Source organism: Scyliorhinus canicula, chromosome 4 (genome assembly GCF_902713615.1).
Source record: "Scyliorhinus canicula chromosome 4, sScyCan1.1, whole genome shotgun sequence".
In the NCBI taxonomy this organism is placed as follows: Eukaryota; Metazoa; Chordata; class Chondrichthyes; order Carcharhiniformes; family Scyliorhinidae; genus Scyliorhinus; species Scyliorhinus canicula.
Window position 1 is genome coordinate 65,380,668 of NC_052149.1, and position 23,590 is coordinate 65,404,257.

General features: G+C 42.3%; 1 protein-coding gene across 1 annotated transcript in view; it reads right to left on the reverse strand.

The window, feature by feature from the left end:
• Positions 1-989: 989 nt before the first annotated feature.
• The window catches only part of prkaa2 (protein kinase, AMP-activated, alpha 2 catalytic subunit), a 46,425-nt gene continuing 23,824 nt past the window's right edge, over positions 990-23,590 (reverse strand). The window contains exons 6-8 of the mRNA XM_038794371.1: positions 22,566-23,070; positions 9,378-9,504; positions 990-7,267 (exon numbers count right to left, since the gene is read on the reverse strand). Coding sequence (XP_038650299.1) covers positions 7,026-7,267; positions 9,378-9,504; positions 22,566-23,070 — 874 coding nt within the window. The 3' untranslated portion in view covers positions 990-7,025. The remainder of the gene's footprint in view (positions 7,268-9,377; positions 9,505-22,565; positions 23,071-23,590) is intronic.

Consider the following 23,590-nt stretch of genomic DNA (forward strand, 5'->3'; position numbering starts at 1 on the left):
ACATCTAAATGGTTAATAAAGGAATTTTGCCTTCGTTATTCTGCAGGGGCTCATTTTATGTACTGCTCACTGAGCACTTTGTGATGTCAGTTCAAATGTGTGTTTTACTTGCTTGAATTTGTGGCCTCTTGTCATACCGGGAATGAAAAGCCTGAAAAGTCTCATGACGAGGACTAGAAAAATAATTTTCAACATCATCCTACCTATGAAAGTCAGTTAGAAACTCTAGGAAATAATCCACAGCGCCCAGTTAATTCATCCCTTCAATGTCATTAATGACTTGAGATTGGCTGCCTTGGTAAGTCTCATTTACTGCATAACTGCCTGCCTCAATTTTGCCACAACTCCGATACTCAACACAGATTCTGACTGGCCTGACTCTTACTAATATCTGCAGTTAAAAAAAAATTCCAATATATTGCCGACCATTTCATCTCAAGACCTCACATAAACCTTCACAATTCTTCATAGTAAACATTCAATTGTGAAATATGCAAAATAGGATAAAACTATGGAGATTGGATAGGCTATGGTTGTTTTCCTTGGAACAGAGATTCAGAAGTGACCTAATTGAGGTGTAGAAAATTATGAGGGGCCCAGACAGGGTAGACCTGTTTACTAGCGGAGGGGTCAATTACCAGGGGGTGTAGAATTAAGATGATTGGTGGGAAGATTAGAGGGGGCATGAGGAACAGTTTTCTCACACAGAAAATTCTAGATACTCACCACCCTTGAAGTTGGTGGTTGAGACTGAAATATTGAACTCATTTAAAAAGGTACCTAAATCTGCATCTGAAGCGCTGTAACCTACAAAGCTATGGACCAGGTACTGAAAAGTGGGATTAAAATGAGTGGCTAGTTTATTGTTTTCCCTCTTTTGGCCAGCACTGACATGATAGGCTGAATGGCTTCTGCACTGTAGCTCTTTTATGGTTCTTTGAAGGTTACAAACAGGTTTTTTTTCAGAAAAAAAATTCAAAGCTTAGCACTGAGTTTAACAGGTTTCTCTTTATACATGCAAACAGTGGAATAAAGCAAACTCTTCCACATATTGAAATTATACAGACACATATCATGCCTCATCACTTCTGTAGGAAAAATTTCAAACATTAAAACTTTTCAGTTACTTGATTCTTTCAAATAAGAAAAAGTACATTCTTTATATAAATACATTAGAGCAAGACAAAAAGGATAAAGCTATCAGGATGATGTTCAAAATTTAAGGCAACCATAACTGACACACGGCAACAAGGACCAAAGGCAGTCCATGGTTTTACTATGTGCAATAGCTTCAATCTGCCACAGGGTGGCAAGATGCATTTTAGTACTCAACTTCACAGTTTAAGGTAAAGTAAATGCACCTAAGCCTGACTTGTCATGTAGTCCTTTTATGTTCTGTGGCAACCCTTTTTGGCAAAAATAAATGTACACATTTCACTCACAAATACAATATTGTTTGACTTCACAAAAATAAAACTGATCAGTGCCAAAGAGGAATAGCTGGCATCGCTAAGTCAAGTACCTCTTTGACAAAACAATTCAATTTGCTCACAAAGTGAAGCTTGCTTGAACCTCAGATTTTTTTTAAAAAAGTGAATAATTACTAACCAATAAGTAGGGCAGTACATGCTACAGTTTTATCCAGTAATATCTGGTGAAAAATTCTGCTCCAGTGCATCACACGGTCAACTGCCAGCCAAACTTTAACGGAGTACTAAATAAGGGGCAACTGAAACACCCCAGTAAATAGATCATTTTAAAGTGAGCTGAATCAATTCTAAACCAGTTCAGAAATTTAGGTGGCCGGTATGTTCAAATCTTAATGCTGTAGACCTTCTCATTTCAGTAATTCTGTAGTGTATTATAAAACCGTGGAATATGCTGAAGCGTGGTGTTTTGTTAATTAATGTTACTTTGATGTACAAAGTAAAAATTACATAATTTCACAAAATTGCATTTCAAATGTGCACTCTAAAATGATTAAAAATAGAGTTCTATAGATTTTTAAAAACAATGATAAGAATTTCACAAACGAGACTTTCAAATATTCTAGGATGTTTTGCATAATTTCATGAATACATAGTGTATGCAGCTAGGATACATATTGGGCATGAGGTGACATGTGAAATTACACGAATCTAATGTAAAGAAAATTCCAAGCAGTTACCAAGTTTTTATGTTCTCATATTTCAAACTGAAACCTATCCATCCACTTGTTTATTGGTCTATCTACGCCATAAGTTCAATTTACTACAGGAAGATACAACGAAACATGTACTCATAAATCTACTTCTTCCAAGTAAAATGCATGGTACAAGCTTATAAATGTCTTTTACATGCATTTGATACTCTACTGTACTACCAATTTATTTTCTAACATACCACAAAGTCCCTATTCATTTATAGACCAGGAACTTATCTAACTAGTCCATCCAGTATCATTTATTGCTACAAGGACTGGGACATTCTGAAATGATCAACTGGATATAAATGTATTACTTCAGATATACAGCCTGCATCGTACGGCAAAGTCTGCTCATTATAATACTTTTCAAGTCATGAAGAATGAATAATTTATTTTAAATACTGAACACAGTCATTTTTTGACCCACAAAGATTAATTCATTTCAATATTTTAAATATTGTAATGTGCTGCATATTTTGGGCATCCATGCCATATTGTCACTGCTGATGGAGTTGTGCCCCCAGGTGATGCAATCCCATTAGGAGAAATTAAAATGGATAGGTTCTGAGATTCTGTCTCTTATCTAAATATGTTCACCATTTCAGAACAACCATTTCTTCCTTGTACATTGTAACGCGCATTTTGAAAGGGGGAAATTAAAAGAAGAAAAAGGACTTGCATTTATTTAGTCTAATTCACATTTCTCGATAGTTCAATTGCTCTAAAATTGATTGGAACAACAATTTGTATTTATCGCGCATCTTTAATGTAGTAAAACGCCACAAGGTACTTCACAGGAGCGTTATCAAACAAAATTTAACATGGAGCCGCAAAGTTATATTAGGGTCGATGACCAAAACTTGGGTCAAAAAGGTAGGTTTTCAGAGGGAATTCAAGAATGCAGAACCTTGGCAGATGATGTTGCTGCTGTCAATGGAGTGATTAAAATCAGGGATGTTCCAACAGGCCAGAGTTGGAGGAGTGTGCCATCTTTAATGTGCAGGATAAAGGGAAGGGGGACGCCATGGAGCAATTTGAACTGAAGGATGAGAATTTTAAAATAGACCCATTGCTGGATAAATAGCCTATGTAGGTCAGCAATGGGACCTGATGTGGGTTGGGACAACACAGTTGAGTTTTAAATGACCTCAGATTTACATTAGACAGTCTGGTGTGCATGGGAATAGTCAAGTCTAGAGGCAACAAAGGCGTGTTTGAGGGATTCAGCAACAGAAGAACCGAGGCAGGGGCAAAGTCATTTTTAGAACTGTTGCTTTTTGCATCAAGAATTATGCTTCATGCATATGTTTATATATTTATTTACATATGGCAGGTAATGTTAATAAAATTGAAGCAAAAGGCACAACGTAAAAATAATCCTAGTCTACGCTGTGATAATCAATGGTAGCAGTGGAGGACTATGATCAGTCTTGAGGATGTTAAAACTAAGAAGCGGCAACAAAAGACAAATGGATCCTGTTCTTGAGTGTTATTCATGAAGCCCTGTTGAAATGCTTGGAAGAATGATATCTTACAATGGGATTAATCTTGCACAGTGGCTTTATAGAACTGGACTCCAAACCTTCATAAGGAAAGAACCAAGAGGAAAATTAGAGGATGAAGGATAAATATTAATCTACAAACCCATTCTAAGTAACATGTTTGCCTTCCATTTTTATGTCTATCTCCTTTACTTTGCTCATCCATAATGTATGACGTATGAGCAGAGATTAAATAGTTTGGTCTTATACTTGCTGAAGTTTAGAAGGATGAGAGGGAATCTAATCGAGGTGTATAAAATACTAACTGGGTTTGATAAAGTAAACGTAGACCAAATGTTCCCCCTTGTGGGGCAATCTAGAACGAGAGGTCACTGATATAGGTTGAGAGGTGGTAGATTTAGAACTGAGCCGAGGAGGAAATACTTCTCGCAGAGGGTGGGGAATTTGTGGAACTCGCTGCCCCATAGTGCGATGGAATCATTAAATGGTTTCAAGAGATAGATATATTTCTGATATAACGTGTTAAAGGGATATGTGCAACAGTTGGGGAGGTGGATTTGAGACCAGGAAATGATCAGCCATGATCTGATTGAATGGTGGAGCAGGGTTGAAGGGCTGAATTGCCTACGTCTGCTCCTAATTTTATGTTCCTATAATGGAACTATGTGCATGCAGATGCCTGACATTTTCTCAAATGATTTCATGGTAAGCATTTCTGACTCTAGTTTGGAGTATGAATATTTTATTAGCAAAGTTTGAATAATTCACAAATTAGACTTCAGTTTTCTACGTCACCTTTTCACTATTGAGAATTTGAAAATGGGAAAATGCATTTGAAAGAAAGTAAAACAATAATTAAGTAAACAAATCCTCAAAAGAAAATAAGAGTGCAAATACTTGGACCGTTGCACTGTAAAGCACCATTTCTGCAAGCCATTGTGCACTTCAAATTCTTAATTAAAATAGTTCATTCAGGCTTCGTTGAACATTTAAAAATATTAATATGATACAGATACTTTCATCTCTGAAAGTTGTAATTTTTTTAATTTTGAAAAGAGACTTACAGTAATTCCTTTAAAACCTTGAGGGAATTTATGGGACTATAATTTGCAAATTATTAGCAAGATTGGCAAACCAGAGTTTCTAGATAAGGACACAGTTCTCATATTTACATAAGAACAGCTTGGCTCCTCACCATAGTTGGGTGAAGGAAAGTGAGAGGGACGGAGAAAGTTTACAACAGCAACCAGCTAATTTCTAGAAGCGGTCAGGGGGAACCTTTTGCTTGAAGCTCATCACATTCTTCAAGCAACCAAAACAGGGACCCCTGATGGGCTCAAGATGCTGATACAACCCAGTCTGGGGTCAAGAAAGCCTTTTGCTTGGGAGTTCATTCATCTGACTGATATGGGAAGCTATCACTGATGTTCTAAAGCAGAAGACGATTCCACAACCATGAGCATCCCAACACCCCGCACAACAAAATAAGTAAAACTAATGGGAATAGTGCATCTGGAGTCCTGCGCTAAGTACAAATTTATGAGGAGCATGCTAGAAAGTGCATGGTGGTTAGCATAAACGGGTTACGGGTATAGGGTGGATACGTGTGTTTGAGTAGGGTGATCATTGCTCGGCACAACATCGAGGGCCGAAGGACCTGTTCTATGCTGTACTGTTCTATGTTCTAATTGTAAATTCTTGGAAAGTATACACTATCAAGCATAATATGTGTCTCTTGCATTCACTTGGTTAAAGAGGTAACCTCACCAGCAGGACTCCTTTTAAAATAGTTGCAGAGAATTACAATCAACATCCTTTTATTTCCAATCAATTGAAATCATGAGCATTGATACTAATTAGCTGGAAATATTAAGCTTCAAAGAGAACTAAATGCTGAGTAGCAGAATTGCAATAATGGTCAGGGATACAAAGAAACTGAAAGTTGCAATGCTGAAATGAAAACTGAACGCAGCAAGTCAACCACCTGAAAAAGGACATGAGAGAAAAGGAAAATTTAGGTGAAGTATTAGTTCAAAGTACTCCCCCATTTTGCATTATGACCTTAAATTTGCTTGAATTCTTTTAAAAATCAATTTTTGAGCTGACAGACCTTATAAAATAGCACATCTGACCGAGATCCACAAGTAAATAAAACATTTGTACAAAAGGGATGCCAACATTAATTACTATTATTATTAAAGGATCCTGATTTGGTGATCTTTGTTAAATGTTACAGATAAACGGCAAATATTTATGTGATAGTATTTAATGTAATCTCTGTTTGTATTATAAAAGGTACAGTAAATACATTTAAATAAAACTCATCATTCAGTCCAAGCTGTACCAAATCTAGCTGTACATGTTACTGACTCGAGTAAAAGATATGCTGCAGAGAAATATTCACGTGAGCCAGGATATATTTCTAAAGCAGTGTTAAAAGACCATTCTCCGGCTAATCTTGTTTGTGCACTGAACCAGAGTTATATTGACAAATCCACACAAGTAAGTAAACTTATATCCCATGATCAATAAAACAAAACTGCAGTAAAATAAACCTTAGCAATTGCATAATATGTAATTTGAGGATTTCAAATTAGCCATTTGTTTAATTTCAATGTAATTTACCACATTTCATTATATACCAGAGTTTTAATGTTACAGTTTTTTAGCTACAACCTGAATAGAAACAAGTATCTCAATCGACCCACAATGTGGCTGAAGAATGAACTGCCACACTTGGGCTGGTTTATCACTGGCTTTTAAAGCAGACCAAGGCAGCCCAGCAGCATGGTTCAATTCTTGTACCAGCCTCCCCGAACAGGCGCCGGAATGTGGCGACTAGGGGCTTTTCACAGTAACCTCATTTGAAGCCTACTTGTGACAACAAGCAATTTTCAGTTTCAGTTACCCACTTCACTAACACATCAAGTGAACAATCCTGACCACAAGTCAAGTCTTTTATACGTTTTCCCTGCCCCTTAACTTTTCCACTTAATATTTATAATATATCACTGCATTAAAATGAAAATTGTTGCTTTTCTACACCTTTCCAGTTGTATTTGTAAACCCGTATAATACCAAGAATTTGGTTGGCAAAACAGGATGCAATAGTAAAGCTCCACAATAGTACTGCAGAGTTTCTAAACGGCAATGCACAAATGTTACCCTTCAGCCTCCACAATACCAAAGAAATAAAAGCACCAGGTATAAACCGGCATGGTCTATAACCAGTGCTGCAGTACAAGACACACAAAGTGGAAAGTGTATTTTCTTGCAAAATCTTTCTAGATTTAAGAGCTGAAAGCTCTATGATTTAATTGGAGGCACCTATTATTCTGTCAACGAGCCAGTGTAGTAATAAGGCTAGCACACATCTCAAAGAAATCCATCGTGTGGCTCCCATTTCGTGGAATCATGGAGCTCAAACATCCAGTCAGAGAGCTGGGGAGTGATCCAACGAGAGTCAAAGGCTGGCTGTCACTAGCTGTGGCATCGGTACTCAGTCTTGGCCTGTGCAGCAGAGCTGCTGATCCTGAGCGCTTGGGGGTGGAAGAGCCTGATTTTTGTTCCATAATATCATCTAATCACCAAAGAACAGCAAGAAAGATTAACAGCAAAATACAAACACAAGAAAAACAAACAGAAAATTAGAAATAAAACCAAATATGCTCGGCATGCAGACTATACAACATTTAACTTAGATATTGGATAATAATGCAAGTGTGAATACAAAAAATTTGTTATTGGATTGTTTTGTATGTGATGAGTTGAAAATTTTTGGAATAAAAATATTTATTAAAAAAAATAACGTGTGTGTGACCAGCCTAAACATGTCGGCTTAGATTAAGAATTCCATTGAATCATTAACCTATTTATTGCACTGCTGTTTCTTTCCAACATTTTATGCATTTATTTCAGAATCAAAGAAAATAGTTTGAATGCGACAACAACCTAAATCTTGGAGGGGGGGTCTGGAATTTCCTGAAAACTTGAACCTAAACAACTGCAACCTAAGCAACCTATGGCATAATGCCACAAATTCTGATGCAAATAACTTGTTCATTTTTATACTTGTGACCAAATTTCCTTGCTTTTTTACTTGCATTCTGTAGAACTGCCATGAACATCTTCTGCCATTCATGTAACAACACGTTGTGCCCATCCAAATGTATAGCTCACACAAATATATTAATGTCAGTTCTGAACAGGTTATAAATTTACGCCTAAAATGTTCGGGCCAAATAAATGTTTCTGGCATTTTATGGTGATTTTTCGTTAAATTTTACTTGCTGGAACTTAAATGTATTTTCTACATTTTTCAATGTATGTTTTTGGCATCAGTAAAATTTGCATTGCAATTGTAAGACTTCCACAATTGCATCAACTTAAATATGTACACAGTGGTTCGTACTGCTGCCTCACAGCACCAGGGACCCAGGTTCAATTCCGGCCTCGAGTGACTGTGTGGAATTAGCACTTTCTCCCCATGTCTGTGTGGGTTTCCTCCGGGTGCTCCAGTTTCCTCCCATAGTCCAAAGATGTGCATGTTAGGTGGATTAATTGCTAAATTGCCCGTTGGTGTCTAAAAGGTTAGGTGGGGTTACTGGGTTATGGGAATAGAGTGGGGGCCTGACCGTAGGTCGGGTGCAGATTCGATGAGCTGAATGACTTCCTTCCGCACTGTGGGGATTCTATGATTCTAAATGATTGGCTGTGGCATCAAACTTTAATCCTCATGCGTTAGGATTAAAAAAGAATATGAAGAAGGCTCAGTTCTAATTGTTTACATCAAATTCTACTTGCTTTATGTTCCACATGCTAATGAAATTCTCTGGGATTTTGAAGCAATTCGCCAAGAGAAAAAGCTTAAATTGTAATGTTATGTGCCAGTTATGCTATTTCAGGAAATTGTGGACCTCAATTCTCACCTGCTAAATCTGTACTGTAACTCTCAACATGCACTTGTACTGACGCATCAACATGTGCTTTTAGTTTTACCGTTTTTCAAGATTTTCTGCATTTCAATTGCAGTATTTTTCTTTGTTTTCTCAATTTATTTTCTGTATGCATGACTCCAATGCTGATTCTTACTTATCACTTTTAACCCTCAATGTATTTTTATTGTCTCACTGAGGTGGTTCTTGTAACCTATCCTCGAGTCCTCACTTAGAGTCATAGCTGTTTACAGCATGGAAACAGGCCCTTCGGCCCAGCTTGTCCATGCCGCCCTAGCCTTCCTAAAAGATTTGATTACCGGTACTATCTACCCAATTCATCCAATCCTTCAATTGGGGGGAAAAAGAGAGAGAGGGTGCAGCCTATTTTCAAATTTTACTTGTTCACATCTATCTGTTTCTTTCCCCTTGTTTTGCTCATTCATATTTAAGGCTCATCTTTCTCTGATGATCGGTTTACATACAAATATTAACCTATCTTTACTCCTAGCAAATACTGATGGGTCTATGTGCTATGTGTACTTTTGGTATTTTCAGCATATGCACAATTTGATTACCTTCCTCAATTGTTAAGAGAGTCCACACAGGCCAGTGACAGCAAAACCATTTTTCATCAGGAAAGCCTTGCAGAATTATTGAGATGAAAAATATAAGAAGCTGCCTACTGGATAATATTCACCATATTTTAGTTGCTGATAATACACAATGAAACAAACAAAGGAAGTATCTCCTTACCATCAATGCTCATGAAATCTAGCAGATAGCTGCGATTGTCAACCTGATACAGCTGTAAACTCATCTTCACATTATTTCCAGTCACTGGATTCTTTCTACGCACACGCAGATGGTAGGGATTCACCACCTTGAAAAAGTAATATATTACAAATCTACCACATAGTAGAGTTCAGGTCATTAATTCTGATCCAAGTTTATGTTCCAAAGCCATTGTGATTCCAACGTCAGGTGACTGGAAGCTCAGGGTCACATTTGCAGACTGAATGGAGCTATTCTGCAAAGCACTCATCCAACCTGCAATTGGTCTCCCAAACTTAAAGACGACCACAATATGTGCAGTGAATTATAGCTGCTCACAATGTGGTCTCCTCGAAATTAGGGAGACCAAATGCACATTGGGTGAGAACTTTGTGGAGCACCTACATTCAGTCCACAAACATGATGCTGAGCTTCTGATGGCTTCCCATTTAAATTCTCCAATTTGGTCTCACTCCTTGATCTGCTGCTGTTCTGGCCAGTGAAGCTTAACATGTGCTTGAAGAACAGCATCTTTCAATTTGACACTTTACAAACTACCGACCTCAACATTGAGTTCAACAAATTCAGACAGTAAACTCCATTCCCCCATTTTGTTCCCTTTTCTTAGCATGTTTCTTTTATTTATACTTTCAGACAGCTGCATCCTGGTTTCTTTTCTTGCACCATCACCTTTGGCCCTTTAGAACTTGCCCGTTTTTTCCATTTACCCATGGAATGTAGGCCAGCATTTATTGCCCATCCCTAATTGCCCTTGAGAAGATGATAGTGTGCCTATTTCTTGAGCTACTGCAGTCCTTACGCTGTAGGTACACCCACAATGCTGTTAGGGAGGGAGTTCCAGGATTTTAACGCGACAACAGTGAAGGAACAATAATATATTTCCAAATCAGGATGCTACATGACTTGAAGGGAATTTGCAGGTGGTGGTGTTCCCATGTATCTGCTGTCCTTGTCCTTCTAGGTGGTAGAAGTGACAAGTTGGAAGGTGCTATTGAAAGAATCTTGGTGAGTTGCTACAGTGCATCTTATAGGTGGTGCACGGTGCACACTGCTGCCACCGTGCATCTGTGGAGGAGAGTGAATGGGCGCGATTCTCCCAAAGGGAGACTGAGTGCCGACGCCGGAGTGAAATCCGGAGTGTTTCACTCCGGCGTCGGAGACCGCTCCTCGCCCCCTATTCTCCCTCCCCCCACCCCTGGGGGGGGGCTAGGAGCGGCGTTGCGAGAAACTTGGCCGCCGGGCCTTGACGCCGAGAATAACGCAGCCTAAGTGATGTCAGCCGCGCATGCGCAGGTTGGCCGGCTCCAACCCACGCATGCACGGTTGGCATCTTCCCCTCCGCTGCCCCGCAAGACGTGGCGGCTTGATCTTGCGGGGCGACGGAGGGGAAAGAGTGGGTCTCTTAGAGACGCCGGCCCGACGATCGGTGGGCACCGATCGCGGGCCAGTCCCCTCACGAGCACGCCCGTGGTGCTCGATCCTCTCTCCGCCCCCCACTTACCTGTCGCGCGCTGTTCACGCCGGCAGCGACCAGGTGTGGTTGCCGCCGGCGTGAACCTGTCGGGGTCGTCAGGCCGTTCGGCCCATCCGGGCCGAAGAATCGCCAGTCGCCGGGAAAATCGGCGAGCGGTGATTCTCCGAGCGGCGTGTCACAAAACGCGACACGCCATTTTGGGGGGGGATGGGAGAATCGCAGGGGGGGGCGTGCCAGGGCGGCGTGGCGTGATTCGCCCGGCCCTCCCGCGATTCTCCCACCCGCCGTGGGGAGCGGAGAATCGCGCCCAATGTTTAAGGTGGTGGGTGGGATGCCTATTAAGTACATTGCTTTGTCCTGGATGTTGTTGAGCTTCTAGAGTGTTGATGGAGCTGCACTCATCAAGGCAAGTGGAGAGTTTTCCATCAGACTCCTGACTTGTGCCTTAAAGATAGTGGACAGGAGGTGAGTTACTCGCTGTGGGATTCCTAGCCTCTAACCTGCTCTTGTAGCCGCAGTATTTATATGGCTAGTCCAGTTCAGTTTCTCATCAATGGTAAACCCCAGCATAGAACATAGAACAGTACAGCACAGAACAGGCCCTTCGGCCCTCAATGTTGTGCCGAGCCATGATCACCCTACTCAAACCCACGTATCCACCCTATACCCGTAACCCAACAACCCCCCTTAACCTTACTTTTATTAGGACACTACGGGCAATTTAGCATGGCCAATCCACCTAACCCGCACATCTTTGGACTGTGGGAGGAAACCGGAGCACCCGGAGGAAACCCACGCACACAGGGGGAGGATGTGCAGACTCCACACAGACAGTAACCCAGCCGGGAATCGAACCTGGGACCCTGGAGCTGTGAAGCATTTATGCTAACCACCATGCTACCCTGCTGCCCCTATGTTGATAGTGGGAGATTGAGCAATGGTAATGTGTCTGAATGTCATGGGACAATGGCTGTAATCTCTCTTGATGGAGACAGTCATTGCCTGTCATTTGTGTGGGGCAAATTTTCCTTGCCATTTGTCAGCCCAGGCCTGAATGTAGTCCAGGTCTTGCAGTATATAGACATGAACTGCTTCCATCGCCACACTACCAGAGGGCTTGGGAGAGGGTGCAGAGGAGGTTTACTAGGATGTTGCCTGGTCTGGAGGGTGTTAGCTCTGCAGAGAGGCTGAATAGACACGGACTGTTTTCACTAGAAGGACGGAGGTCGAGGGGTAACCTTATAGATGTCTACAAGATGGAGAATGGATGGGCAGGCACTCTTTCCCAGGGTGGAAGGGTCAGTCTCCAGGGAGCATAGATTTAAGGTCCGTGAGGCAAAGTTTAGAGATGTGCGAGGCAGGTTTTTTTTAAACAGAGGGTGGTGAGTACCTGGAACACGTTGTCAGGAGATGTTGTGGAAGCAGATACATTAACGGCGTTCAAAAGGCATCTCAACAAATACAAGGATAGGATGGGTATGGAGGGATACGACACTAGGAAGTGCTGAGGGTTTTGGCCAAGGGTGGTATCGTGACTGGTAAAGGCTTGGAGGGCCGAAGGGCCTGTTCCTCTTTTGTATTGTTCTTTGAGGAGTCACGAATGGTGAACATTATGCAATCATCCATAAACATCCCCACTTCGAACCTTACAATGGAAGGTCATTGATGAAACAGCTGAAGATGGTTGGGCCTCGGACACTATCCTGAGGAACTCGTACAGCGATGTCCAATTGCGATGACTGACATCCAACAACTACAACCATCTTCCTTTATGCTAGGTATAACTTGAACCAGTGGAGAGTTCCCCACGGATTCCCATGGATTTCATTTTTGCTCAGGTTCCTTGATGCCACATTCATTCAAATGTTGTCTTGATGGCAAGAGCAGTCACACTCAGCTCTTTTGTCCATATTTGGACCAAAGCTGTAGTGAGGTCAGGAGGTGAGTGGACCATGCGGAACCCAAACTGAATGTCAGTGAGCAGGTTATTGTTGAGTAAGTGCCGCTTGATAGCACTGTCAATGACAATTTTCATAAATATGTTGATGACCAAGAGGAGACTGATGGGGCAGTAATTGGCTGGGTTGGATTTTTCTTGCTTTTTGTGGACAGGACTGTGGTAATGGCCTGAATTTTAGGCCCGATACAGAATTGGACACTTTAAATAAACCACAGTCAGGTCTGATGGGGATTTGAACACCAAGTTTGAATGCATTAGACAGAGACAGACTGCTGGGGCAAGTCTGGGCCTGCCCTGTAAGCAAGGCATCGGAAGATAATCAGTCCCATTCAAATGGATTGATTGTTGTGGATTGCCCAGATGAAGCCGGACTTTCTGACACTTCGATTTCCCACCACTACCATATAAGGGATAAGGTTATGTGCAGACAATGCACTTGAAGATGGACCCCTGGGGGTGGGTTCCTTATGTCCTGCAGAGTTCCAATTGGCAACTCCATTGCATATTGCGGACCCTGCCGCTAAACCTCATTGGCTGAGGGCCAGAGAAGCTTCTGGAAGGATGCGAAGAGGGGTATATGGAAGAGGCATCCAGAGACCTTCCCCAGCAAAGACTCGACACAGGCAGGGGAGAAGACTCCATGGTGGACCAGAGGACTGAAGGAAGCAGCGTGCGAGACCATCTTTGTTAACAAAGGCCCTGAGACGATCGAGCCTCGGAGGATTGGACCTGCAGCTCAATCCAGTTAATTGGCACGGGTTGCATCAAGAATCTTAAGGCATACTATAGTTGGGATAATTTAAGGGATAACTGTTTTATTATGTTTTAAAATAAACTTGGGTTCAATTGTGAACTAGTATTTGTCCTTTGTTCCTCTCACAAATAAGGGCATCTGGGTAAAACGTTTGAATAATGAACTGGTCGAAGTGTCTGCGTTTTTGGGAACGAGACATCACTGGGCAATATTCCACATTGCTAGGTGGATGCCAGTGTTTTAGCTGTACTGAATCAGCTTGGCTAGGGGTGTGACTAATTTTGCAATACAAGTCTTCCGTGCTATTGCTGGAATGTTGTCAGGGCCCATAGCCTTCAGCCGTTTCTTGATATCATGTGGAGTGAATGGAACTGGCTGAAGAAGACAGCTGTGATGCCGGGGACTGCAGGAGGGGGCCGAGGTGTATCATGCCCTCGGCACTTCTGGCTAAAGATTATTGCAAATGCTTCAGCCATCTTTTGCACTGATGTGCTGGGCTCATCCATGATTGAGAATAGGAATATTTTGCGGAGCCTCCTTCACAAGTTATTAGTTTAAGATATTGGGCAGTTGTTTAACTGTCAACCACTATTCACAACTGGATGGGGAAGGAGCTTAGATCAGATCCGTTGGTTGTGTGATCACTTAGCTCTATCATTTGCTCTTCTGATGTTTGGTATGCAAGTATTCCTGTGTTGTAGCTTCAGCAGGTTGACACCTCATTTTTAAGTATGCCTGCTGCTCCTCCTGGCATGCCCTCCTGCACACTTCCTTGAACTAGGGTTTATTTCCTGGCTTGATGGTGATGGGAGAGTGGCAGATATGCCAAGCTATGAGGTTATAGATTGTGCTACAGCTAATGATCCACAGTGCCTCAAGGATGGCCAGTATTGTATTGTTAGATCTGTTTGAAATTTATTCCATTCAGCATGCTGGTCTTGCCACACAACACAATGGAGGGTATCCTCAATGTAAAGATGGGACTTTGTCTCCACAAGTACGTGCGGTGGTCATTCCGACCAGAACTGTCATGAGCAGATGCATCTGTGACAGGTAGATTAATAAAGAGGTGAAGTTGGTTTTTCCCCTCTTGTGCTTCCCTCACCACCTGCCACAGACGCAGTCTAGCAGCCAAGTACTTTAGGACTCTACCAGTCAGTAATGGTGCTACCTAGCCACTCTTGGCAATCGATGTGTCCTTGCCACTCTCAGTGCTGCCCCCAAGAAATGTTCAAAATGGAGGAGGAAGGATTCATCAGCTGGGTGGGTGGGGGGGGGGGGGGGGGTTTAAGGCGGTAATCAGCAGGGTTCCTTATCCATGTTTGACCTGATGGCACAAGACTTCATGGGGTCTACAGTCAAAGATTAATGCTTGTAGGGCAACTCCCGACTGTACAATTGCACCTCTATCTCTAGTGGGTCCAACCTGCTGGTGGGACAGAAGATACCTAGGAATAGTGATGGTGGTGTCTGGGACATTGCTTGGGAGATTCCACATGAATGACTAAGTCAGACTCTTTCTCTCTCAATTTTGGCACAAGTCCCCAGATGTTAGCAAGAAGGACTTTATAGGGTCGTCAGCCTTGGGTGTGCCAGTCATTTCTGATGCCTAGGGCGATGCCAGGTGGTACATCCAGTTTCATTCCTTTTAGACTTTGTAACAGTTTTGACACAACTGAGTGGCTTGCCCGGCCATTTCAGAGGGCATTTAAGAGTCAGCCATTGCTGCAGATCTGGAGTCGCACATAGGCCAGACCAGGTAAGAACAGCAGATTTCCTTCCCTAAAGGACATTGGTGAACTAGATGGGTTTTACAACAATCGACAATAATTTCAATTACTTCATAATTAGACTGGCTTTTAATTCCATCTTTATTAATTTAATTTAAATTCCACCAGCTGCCGTGATGGGATTCAAACTCCTGTTCCCAGTTCATTAGCCTGGACCTCTGGATCTTTGTTTTATGTTCTTTCATGGGGAAACAGTGGTGTAGTGGTAATGACGCTGGATTAGTAATCCAGAGACCTAGCTAATGCCAACTGTCCTTTAGGGAAGGACATCTGTTGTCCTTACCTGGTCTGGCCTACATATGATTTCAGATCCATTTAAATGTGGTTGACTCTTACCTGCCCTCTGAAATGGTCTAACAAGCCACCATTCAGTAGAAGGGAAATTTGGGTTGGGCAACAAATGCTGGCCTTGCCAGCGCTGTCCACATCCCATGAAAGAATTTTTTAACAGTTTAATTCATGTGAGGTGGATGCTGCTGGCTAGGCCAGCATTTACTGTCCATTCCCAATTACTTCTAGATGGTAGGGATTATGGGTTTGGCAGGTGCTGTCTTTGGAGCTTTGGTGAGTTCCTGAAGTGCATCTTGTAGATGGAGTACCAGTCTAGTGACATTACCACGACACCCTCTGCTGTCATTCAATCTCTCCTGTCTTCCATCCTCTGGTAGAACTTCCTTCTGCTATTATCCCACCCACCCTTTGCTCAAAACCCATTACGTTTGTAACTTTTCCCAGTTTCAAAGAAAGGTTAAAAGGTTAACTCTGTTTTTTTGCCCACTGATGTGGCTTGACCTGCTGAGTATTTCTAGCATTTCCTATTTTTATTTCTGATCTCTGCAAAATCTTGAGCACCCTAAAAAGTTCATCATCATAAGATAAAAGTAGGAAAAATAAGTGGAAGTACGCATCTATGTGAAAAATGGTCGACCCAAAACCATTTCCGCCTGTGCCACTTGACTTCCTATTGTCACAGCTTGGTCAAAAAGTTTCCATGATGTCACCTGAAGCTACTTTGATCTAAAAGCAGGTGGGCGGGGGGGGGGGGGGGGGGGGGGGGGGGGGGGGGGGGGGGAGGAGTCAATTCAAGCCAATTTAAAAAGAGCAACTTTAACTCACTCCCAGTAGGTTCTACCAGTGAGCCAGAGAAGACACAGCGAGGAGTGAGTTTGGGAATTTGAAGCGAGGTGGGAATTAGAGGCTAGGTGGGGAGGAGGTGCTTTATATCCCTGGTAAGTAGTTTTTATTTTTATTCTATTTTCATTTGTCGCTAGTTTTTGTTTTTATTCTTTTGCTTTGTTTTTTGGCATTATAGTTGCATAAATCAACCTTAAGGTTTAAGACTTGGCAAGAGATCCCAGACCCGTGTCATGCTCCTTGTGTGAGATGTGGGAGCTCAGGGACACATCCACTGTCCCTGGCTCCTTCACGTGCAAGAAGTGTGTCCATTTGCAGCTCCTGTTAGTCCGCTTGACAGCTCTGGGACTGCAGATGGACTCACTTTGGAGCATCCGCGATGCTCAGGACGTTGTGGATAGCACGTTTAGCGGGTTGGTCACACCGCAGGTGAAAGTTACTGAGGAAGATAGAAAATGGGTGACCAAAAGACAGAGCAAGAGTAGGAAGGCACTGCAGGTATCCCCTGCGGTCATCTCCCTGCAAAACAGATATACCGCTTTGGATACTGTTGAGAGAGATGGCTCACTAGGGGAAGGCAGCAGCAGCGAGGTTCATGGCACTGTGGCTGGCTCTGTTACGCAGCAGGGCAGGAAGAAAAATGGCAGGGCTATAGTGATAGGGGACTCAATCGTAAGGGGAATAGACAAGCGGTTCTGCAGACGCAATTGAGACTCCAGGATGGTATGTTGCCAGCTGTCGTGGTGCACATAGGCACCAACATATAGGTAAAAGAACAGGATGAGGTCCTACAAGCTGAATTCAGGGAGTTAAGAGTTAAACTAAAAAGTAGGACCTCAAAAGGTAGTAATCTACTTCTACCAGCGCCACGAGCTAGTCAGAGTAGGAATGTCAGGATAGATAGGGTGAATGCATGGCTCGAGAGATGGTGCAAGAGGGAGGGATTCAAATTCCTGGGTCATTGGAACCAGTTCTGGGGAGGTGGGACCAGTGCAAACCAGACGGTCTGCACCTGGGCGGGACTGGAACCAATGTATTTGGGGGGGGGGGTGCTTGCTAGAGCTGTTGGGGAGGGTTTAAACTAATGTGGCGGGGGGTGGGATCCAATGCAAGAAGTCGGAAGGAGGGCCAGAAACAAAAAGCAGTAAGGGGGAAAGAGTAAGGCAGAGAAGCCATAGTCAAAAATCAAAAAGAGCCACAGTACAGGGTACAGTGACTAAGGAGTGTGAAAAGGGAGGTGGCCAATGCAGGATTGAGGGTGTTGTACCTAAATGCGCACAGTATACGGAACAACGTAAATGAGCTTGTTGCGCACATTGAACTTGGCAGGTACGATGTTGTGAGCATCACAGAGATGTGGCTGCAAGGGGATCAGGGCTGGGATCTAAATATCCAAGGATATATGTCCTATCGAAGGGACAGGCAGATGGGCAAAGGGAGCGGGGTTGCATTGTTAGTAAGGAATGAAGATAAATCGATAGCAGGAGCGATATAGGTCCAGAAGGCATAGAATCTCTCTGGGTAGAGTTGAGGAATCTCAATGGTAAAAAAGATCCTGATGGGAGTTATGTACAGGCCCCCTAGCAGTAGTCAGGATGTGGGGCAGAAAATAAATCAGGAGATAGAAAAGGCATGTAAAAAAGACAATATTACAATAATTATGGGGGACTTCAATATGCAGGTGGACTGGTAAAATCAGGGTGGTAGTGGATCCCAAGAAATGGAATTTGTGGAATGTCCAAGAGATGGATTTTTGGAGCAGCTTGTGACACAGCCTACTAGGGAACAGGCAATTTTGTATTTGGTGATGTGTAATGAGGCAGACTTGATTAGGGAGCTTAAGGTGAAGGAACCCTCGGGGAGCAGTGACCACAATATGATCGAATTTACCCTGCGGTTTGAGAGGGAGAAGCTGCAATCAGATGTAATGGTATTACAATTAAATAAGGGTAACTACAAAGACATGAGGGAGGAGCTGGCCAGAGTTGATTGGAGAAGGAGCCTAGCAGAGAAGACAGTGGAACAGCAATGGCAGGGGTTTTTGGGGGTTATTAGTGAGGCACAACAGAAATTCATCCCAAGGAGGAGGAAACATGCTGAGGGGAGGACAAGGCAGTCATGGCTGATGAGGGATGTCAAGGACAGCATAAAGGCCAAGGAAAAAGCATACAAAGTGGCGAGGATTAGTGAGAAACTAGAGGATTGGGAAGCCTTTAAGAGCGAGCAGAGGACAACTAAAAAAGCAATAAGGGGGAGAAGATGAAGTACGAGTGCAAGCTAGCTAGTAATATAAAAGAAAGATAGGAAGAGATTTTTTACATATATAAAAAGGTAAGAGAGAGGGAAAAATAGACATTGGACCACTAGAAAATGTGGCTGGAGAAGTAATAATAGGAAACAAAGAAATGGCAGACGAACTGAAGTTACTTTGCATCAGTCTTCATGGTGGAAGACACCAGTGGGATGCCAGAGCTCCAGGAGAACCAGGGGGTAGAGGTGAGTGCAGTGACCATTGCAAAGGAGAAGGTTCTCGGGAAACTGAAAGGTCTGAAGGTGGACATGTCACCTGGACCAGATGGACTACACCCCAGGGTCCTAAAAGAGATAGCTGAGGAAATTGTGGAGGCATTAGTGATGATCTTTCAGGCATCACTGGAGGCAAGAAGGGTCCCAGAGGACTGGAAGGTCGCTAATGTAACACCACTGTTTTAAGAAGGGAGGGAGGCAGAAGATGAAAAATTATAGGCCGGTTAACCTGACTTTGGTCATTGGTAAGATTTTAGAGTCTTATTAAAGGTGAGATAGCGAAGCACTTGGAAGTGCATGGTAAAATAGGACTGAGTCAGCACGGCTTTGTCAAAGGGAGGTCGTGTCTGACAAATCCATTAGAGTTCTTTTGAGGAGGTAACAAGTAAGTTAGACAAAGGAGAATCAGTGGACGTGATTTATTTAGATTTCCAGAAGGCCTTTGACAAGGTGCCACATAGGAGACCGTTAAATAAGTTAAAAGCTCATGGTGTTAAGGGTAAGAAACTGCCTGATAGAGGATTGGCTGACTAGCAGAAGGCAAAGAGTGGGGATAAAGGGGATGACAGCCGGTGACTAGTGGTGTGCCTCAGGGGTCTGTGCTGGGACCACAACTTTTTTTACAATAGACGTTAATGATCTGGAAGAAGGTACTGAAGGCACTGTTGCTAAGTTTGCAGATGATACAAATATCTGAAGAGGAATAGATAGTATTGAGGAAGCAAGGGGGCTGCAGAAGGACTTGGACAAGCTAGGAGAGTGGGCAAAGAAGTGGCAAATGAAATACAATGTGGAAAAGTGTGAGGTTATGCACTTTGGAAGGAGGAATCTAGACAGACTATTTTCTAAATGAGGAAATGCTTTGGAAAGCAGAAGCACAAAGGGTCCTTGTTCACGATTCTCTTAAGGTTAATGTGCAGGTTCAGTCGGCAGTTAAGGAGGCAAATGCAATGTCAGCATTCATGTCAAGAGGGCTAGAATATAAGACCAGGGATGTACTTCTGAGGCTGTATAAGGCACTGGTCAGATCCCATCTAGCATATTGTGAGCAATTTTGGGCCCCATATCTAAGGAAGGATGTGCTGGCCTTAGAAAGGATCCAGAGGAGGTTCACAAGTATGATTCCTGGAATGAAGAGCTTGTCATATGAGGAACGTTTGAGGACTCTGGGTCTGTACTCGTTGGACTTTAGAAGGATGAGAGGGGATCTTATTCAAACTTACAAGATACTGCGAGGCCTGGATAGAGTGGACGTGGAGAGGATGTTTCCACTTGTACGAAAAACTAGAACCAGAGGACACCATCTCAGATTAAAGGGACGATCCTTTAAAACAGAGATGAGGAGGAATTCTTTCAGCCAGAGGGTGGTGAATCTGTGGAACTCTTTGCCACAGAAGGCTGTGGAGGCCAATTCCCTGAGTGTCTTTAAGACAGATATAGATAGGTTTGTGATCAATAAGGGGATCAGGGGTTTTGGGGAGAAGGCAGGAGAATGGGGATGAGAAAATATCAGCCATGATTGAATGGCGGAGCAGACTCGATGGGCCAAGTGGCCTAATTCTGCTCCTATGTCTTATGGTCTTATGTTCACATTTACAATGGAAAACACCCATGTAAACTTCTAACTCCGATTGTGCAAACTGGTCAATGGGCTGAACAATCTGGCCATTAAATTCCCACATTTCTTCCTTTTTCTTCTGTTTTTCATTTCCATCTTACTGAAATTTCTAAAACCCAAAAGAAGGGTTTGACCACAATTGAACAATCCAAACTAACATATTTCATAACATCTACTGCCACCCATGTTAAAACTAGCTAACAAAGATTCAACAGCTCTCTATAAACCATGAAACTAAAATAGGCTTACTTTAGAATATAAACAATAATTCTACTCAAACTGTACTGTATATTTTTCTAAAGGGACACAAATATTTCAAGATCAATTTAGTAAAATAGCCAAAAGTAGCATTGTTTGAAAATGTGCTGCTAAGAATAGCAGTTAGAAAACAGGTAGCCTGATGAATAGATGCATAAGAAACAGTTGGAGATGAAGTTAACATGTTCAAAGGTAGGATAAACAATACTATTCCTCAGAATTTTTCCCAATCCATTCCTGTAACTTCAATGCAAATGCAGTGGAAATACCATTTAACAATGACGTCTGAACTACACTCCCAACAAAGGTATGGCAGGAGAGGTTCTGTAGCAAATCCTGGCCTGTACATGTAAAAATCATTGATAATGAATTCACTTAAAGTTCTTTCGAGATCAATTTATTTTGTTTATTCAAGTTAGATGCAAGCTTTTTCTGATAGATGACTTGTTTTACTGATTCAATTTATAAGCTTGTGCTGCTTTTCCACTTATGAAGATGGAACTGTATTGTTCAATAACTAATTACAATTACCAAAAGGGCTTCCAGTTCATTTACTCAGATGTAACTGGATACTGGTTATGTTACTGGACAAATAATTTGAATGAATTGGCAATTTGAGGATTGAAATCAAATAAAAGAAGTGGATATACATCAGTAAAAGTGATCATGAAGTTGTCATATGGTTGCAAAAACCCAACTGTTTCATCACTTCAGGGAAAGAAACTGGTTTCCCTTACTCGGGATCTAGCCAAAGAGACTTCAGACCAGTACCGACATGGTTCATTTTTAAATGCCCTTTAAAGCGACCTACAAAGCCACTCCGTTGTTTCACCTGTTCAAAAAAAAGTCCACGGCACATTTACAGGGCAACTAAGGATTGACAATAAATATTATCCCCACCTGTAATGCATCCCAAGAATTAACTTTTAAGTAGCTGCATTACTAACTGCTTGTGAGATCTCAACACAAGGGTCTCCCACGTGGAGAAGCTTTGGAAAATTGGGTCTTAGCTGTAAAAGTGCCACAATCAGATATCCAGTGAGAATCCTGTCTAAAATAGGGTTTCCACCATGCTTTCATGAAGTTACAGCAGCAGAGGAGGACCAACTCCACAAAATTTTCAACCAAAGTATTTCTCGCATCTTTCAGCATGCTAAAATTAATTTTAGAAAAGGCACAAAAGTGCAAGAGTCATGTTTTAACACTTGTCTCTGTGTTCTAATATAATTGATATTTTGTGAGTCAGTCATGCCCTTCATCTTTAAAGCATTGCAAAAAATGTGGGTGTAGTTGAGATAAGGGGGCATATCACATCATAGCCCAAATCACTAAGAGTGTAACAAAGTGTTAGCTTGTGAACCATAAGCCTCAAGTCCAAAAGCTCCCAAATTTCATTCAGTCTACTATTAAAATTACAGCACATATAATGGCCTTCTCTACAATATTGGGGGATTAAAATTAGACAGATGAGTCATCTATGCCAGTCAGGTATTTTCAGACAGCTGGTGTCAGAGTGGTGTTGGTTGAGGCTTAGAAACAGACAAAATAAATATGGTACAAGGAGATTAGAGGACATGATAAAAATACTCCAAAAAATGGCTTTTACGTTTACAATCTATTCATGTTATTTCTTACCTTCCATTCATAATCTAGCTGTCGCATGGCTCGGTAGACTTCTGCCATAATATCATATGGTTTACTTTGACTGCGAATGCCCAGGTGCCATTTTGCTTTTTTCAATGCCATCGGTTTGGGTTTAGTAGTGTTGAGTGCATCAAGTGGACATCGTGACTTTGGGCTGTCTGCCATCAGAGGGGGCATGCGCTCAGGGTGAGCTTTGACACCGGCTGGGATATGTAGCCCATTATCATCCATAAACGAACCTGTTGGGGGGCTGGATGCCAGGTAAAACTCACTAGCTTCATTCATAATTCTCCGATTGTCAATAATGAGGTGGTACGCTACAGCAAGCTGGTCCTGTGGATCACCACTGTATAGGCTATTCATAACTTCAGATTCAGTAGATTCAAACTTTTCACATACTTCCTTCACCGCATCTTCATCTATGACATTGGAATCATACGCTGGATCCTCTGGGAATAGATAAGTTGGTAAATCCTGTTTAAACCATTCGTGTTCCCTGTTATGAAATGAGAATGCAATGTTAATGTTTACTGCACTCAATTAAAACAGGATCAAAATTCCAGCCCAAAACAACACTGATCGTTCCAAATTTGATGATACCATGTAATTGTTCTTCTGTAAACCACAACATTCTAATGGGTGATTGTAGGTTGTGTTGATGCACTTTGCTCCAAAGATAAAATATGTTGAAATGGAATGGTTTCAACTGAATCTAACGAATAATAAGCATTTATGTTGTGTTGACTGAATTCCCCTCCTCTCCTTTCACACCTCCGTTTTCTACTTCTGCACCTTCCTCTCCTTCATTTACATTCCCTCTCCTCTGCATCACCTCTTTCACCTGCAGCATTGCCCTTTTCCTCTCTCCTTTCACCTGCTACATTGCCCTTTTCCTCTCCCCTTCTTCTGTTCTTCCTTCTCCCCCAATCCCACTGTCACCCATCCTGATCTCCAGTCTTCCTCTTCCCCCAACCCATTACTCTTCAGCGGGCTACAGTACTGCACAGGGTTGCCTT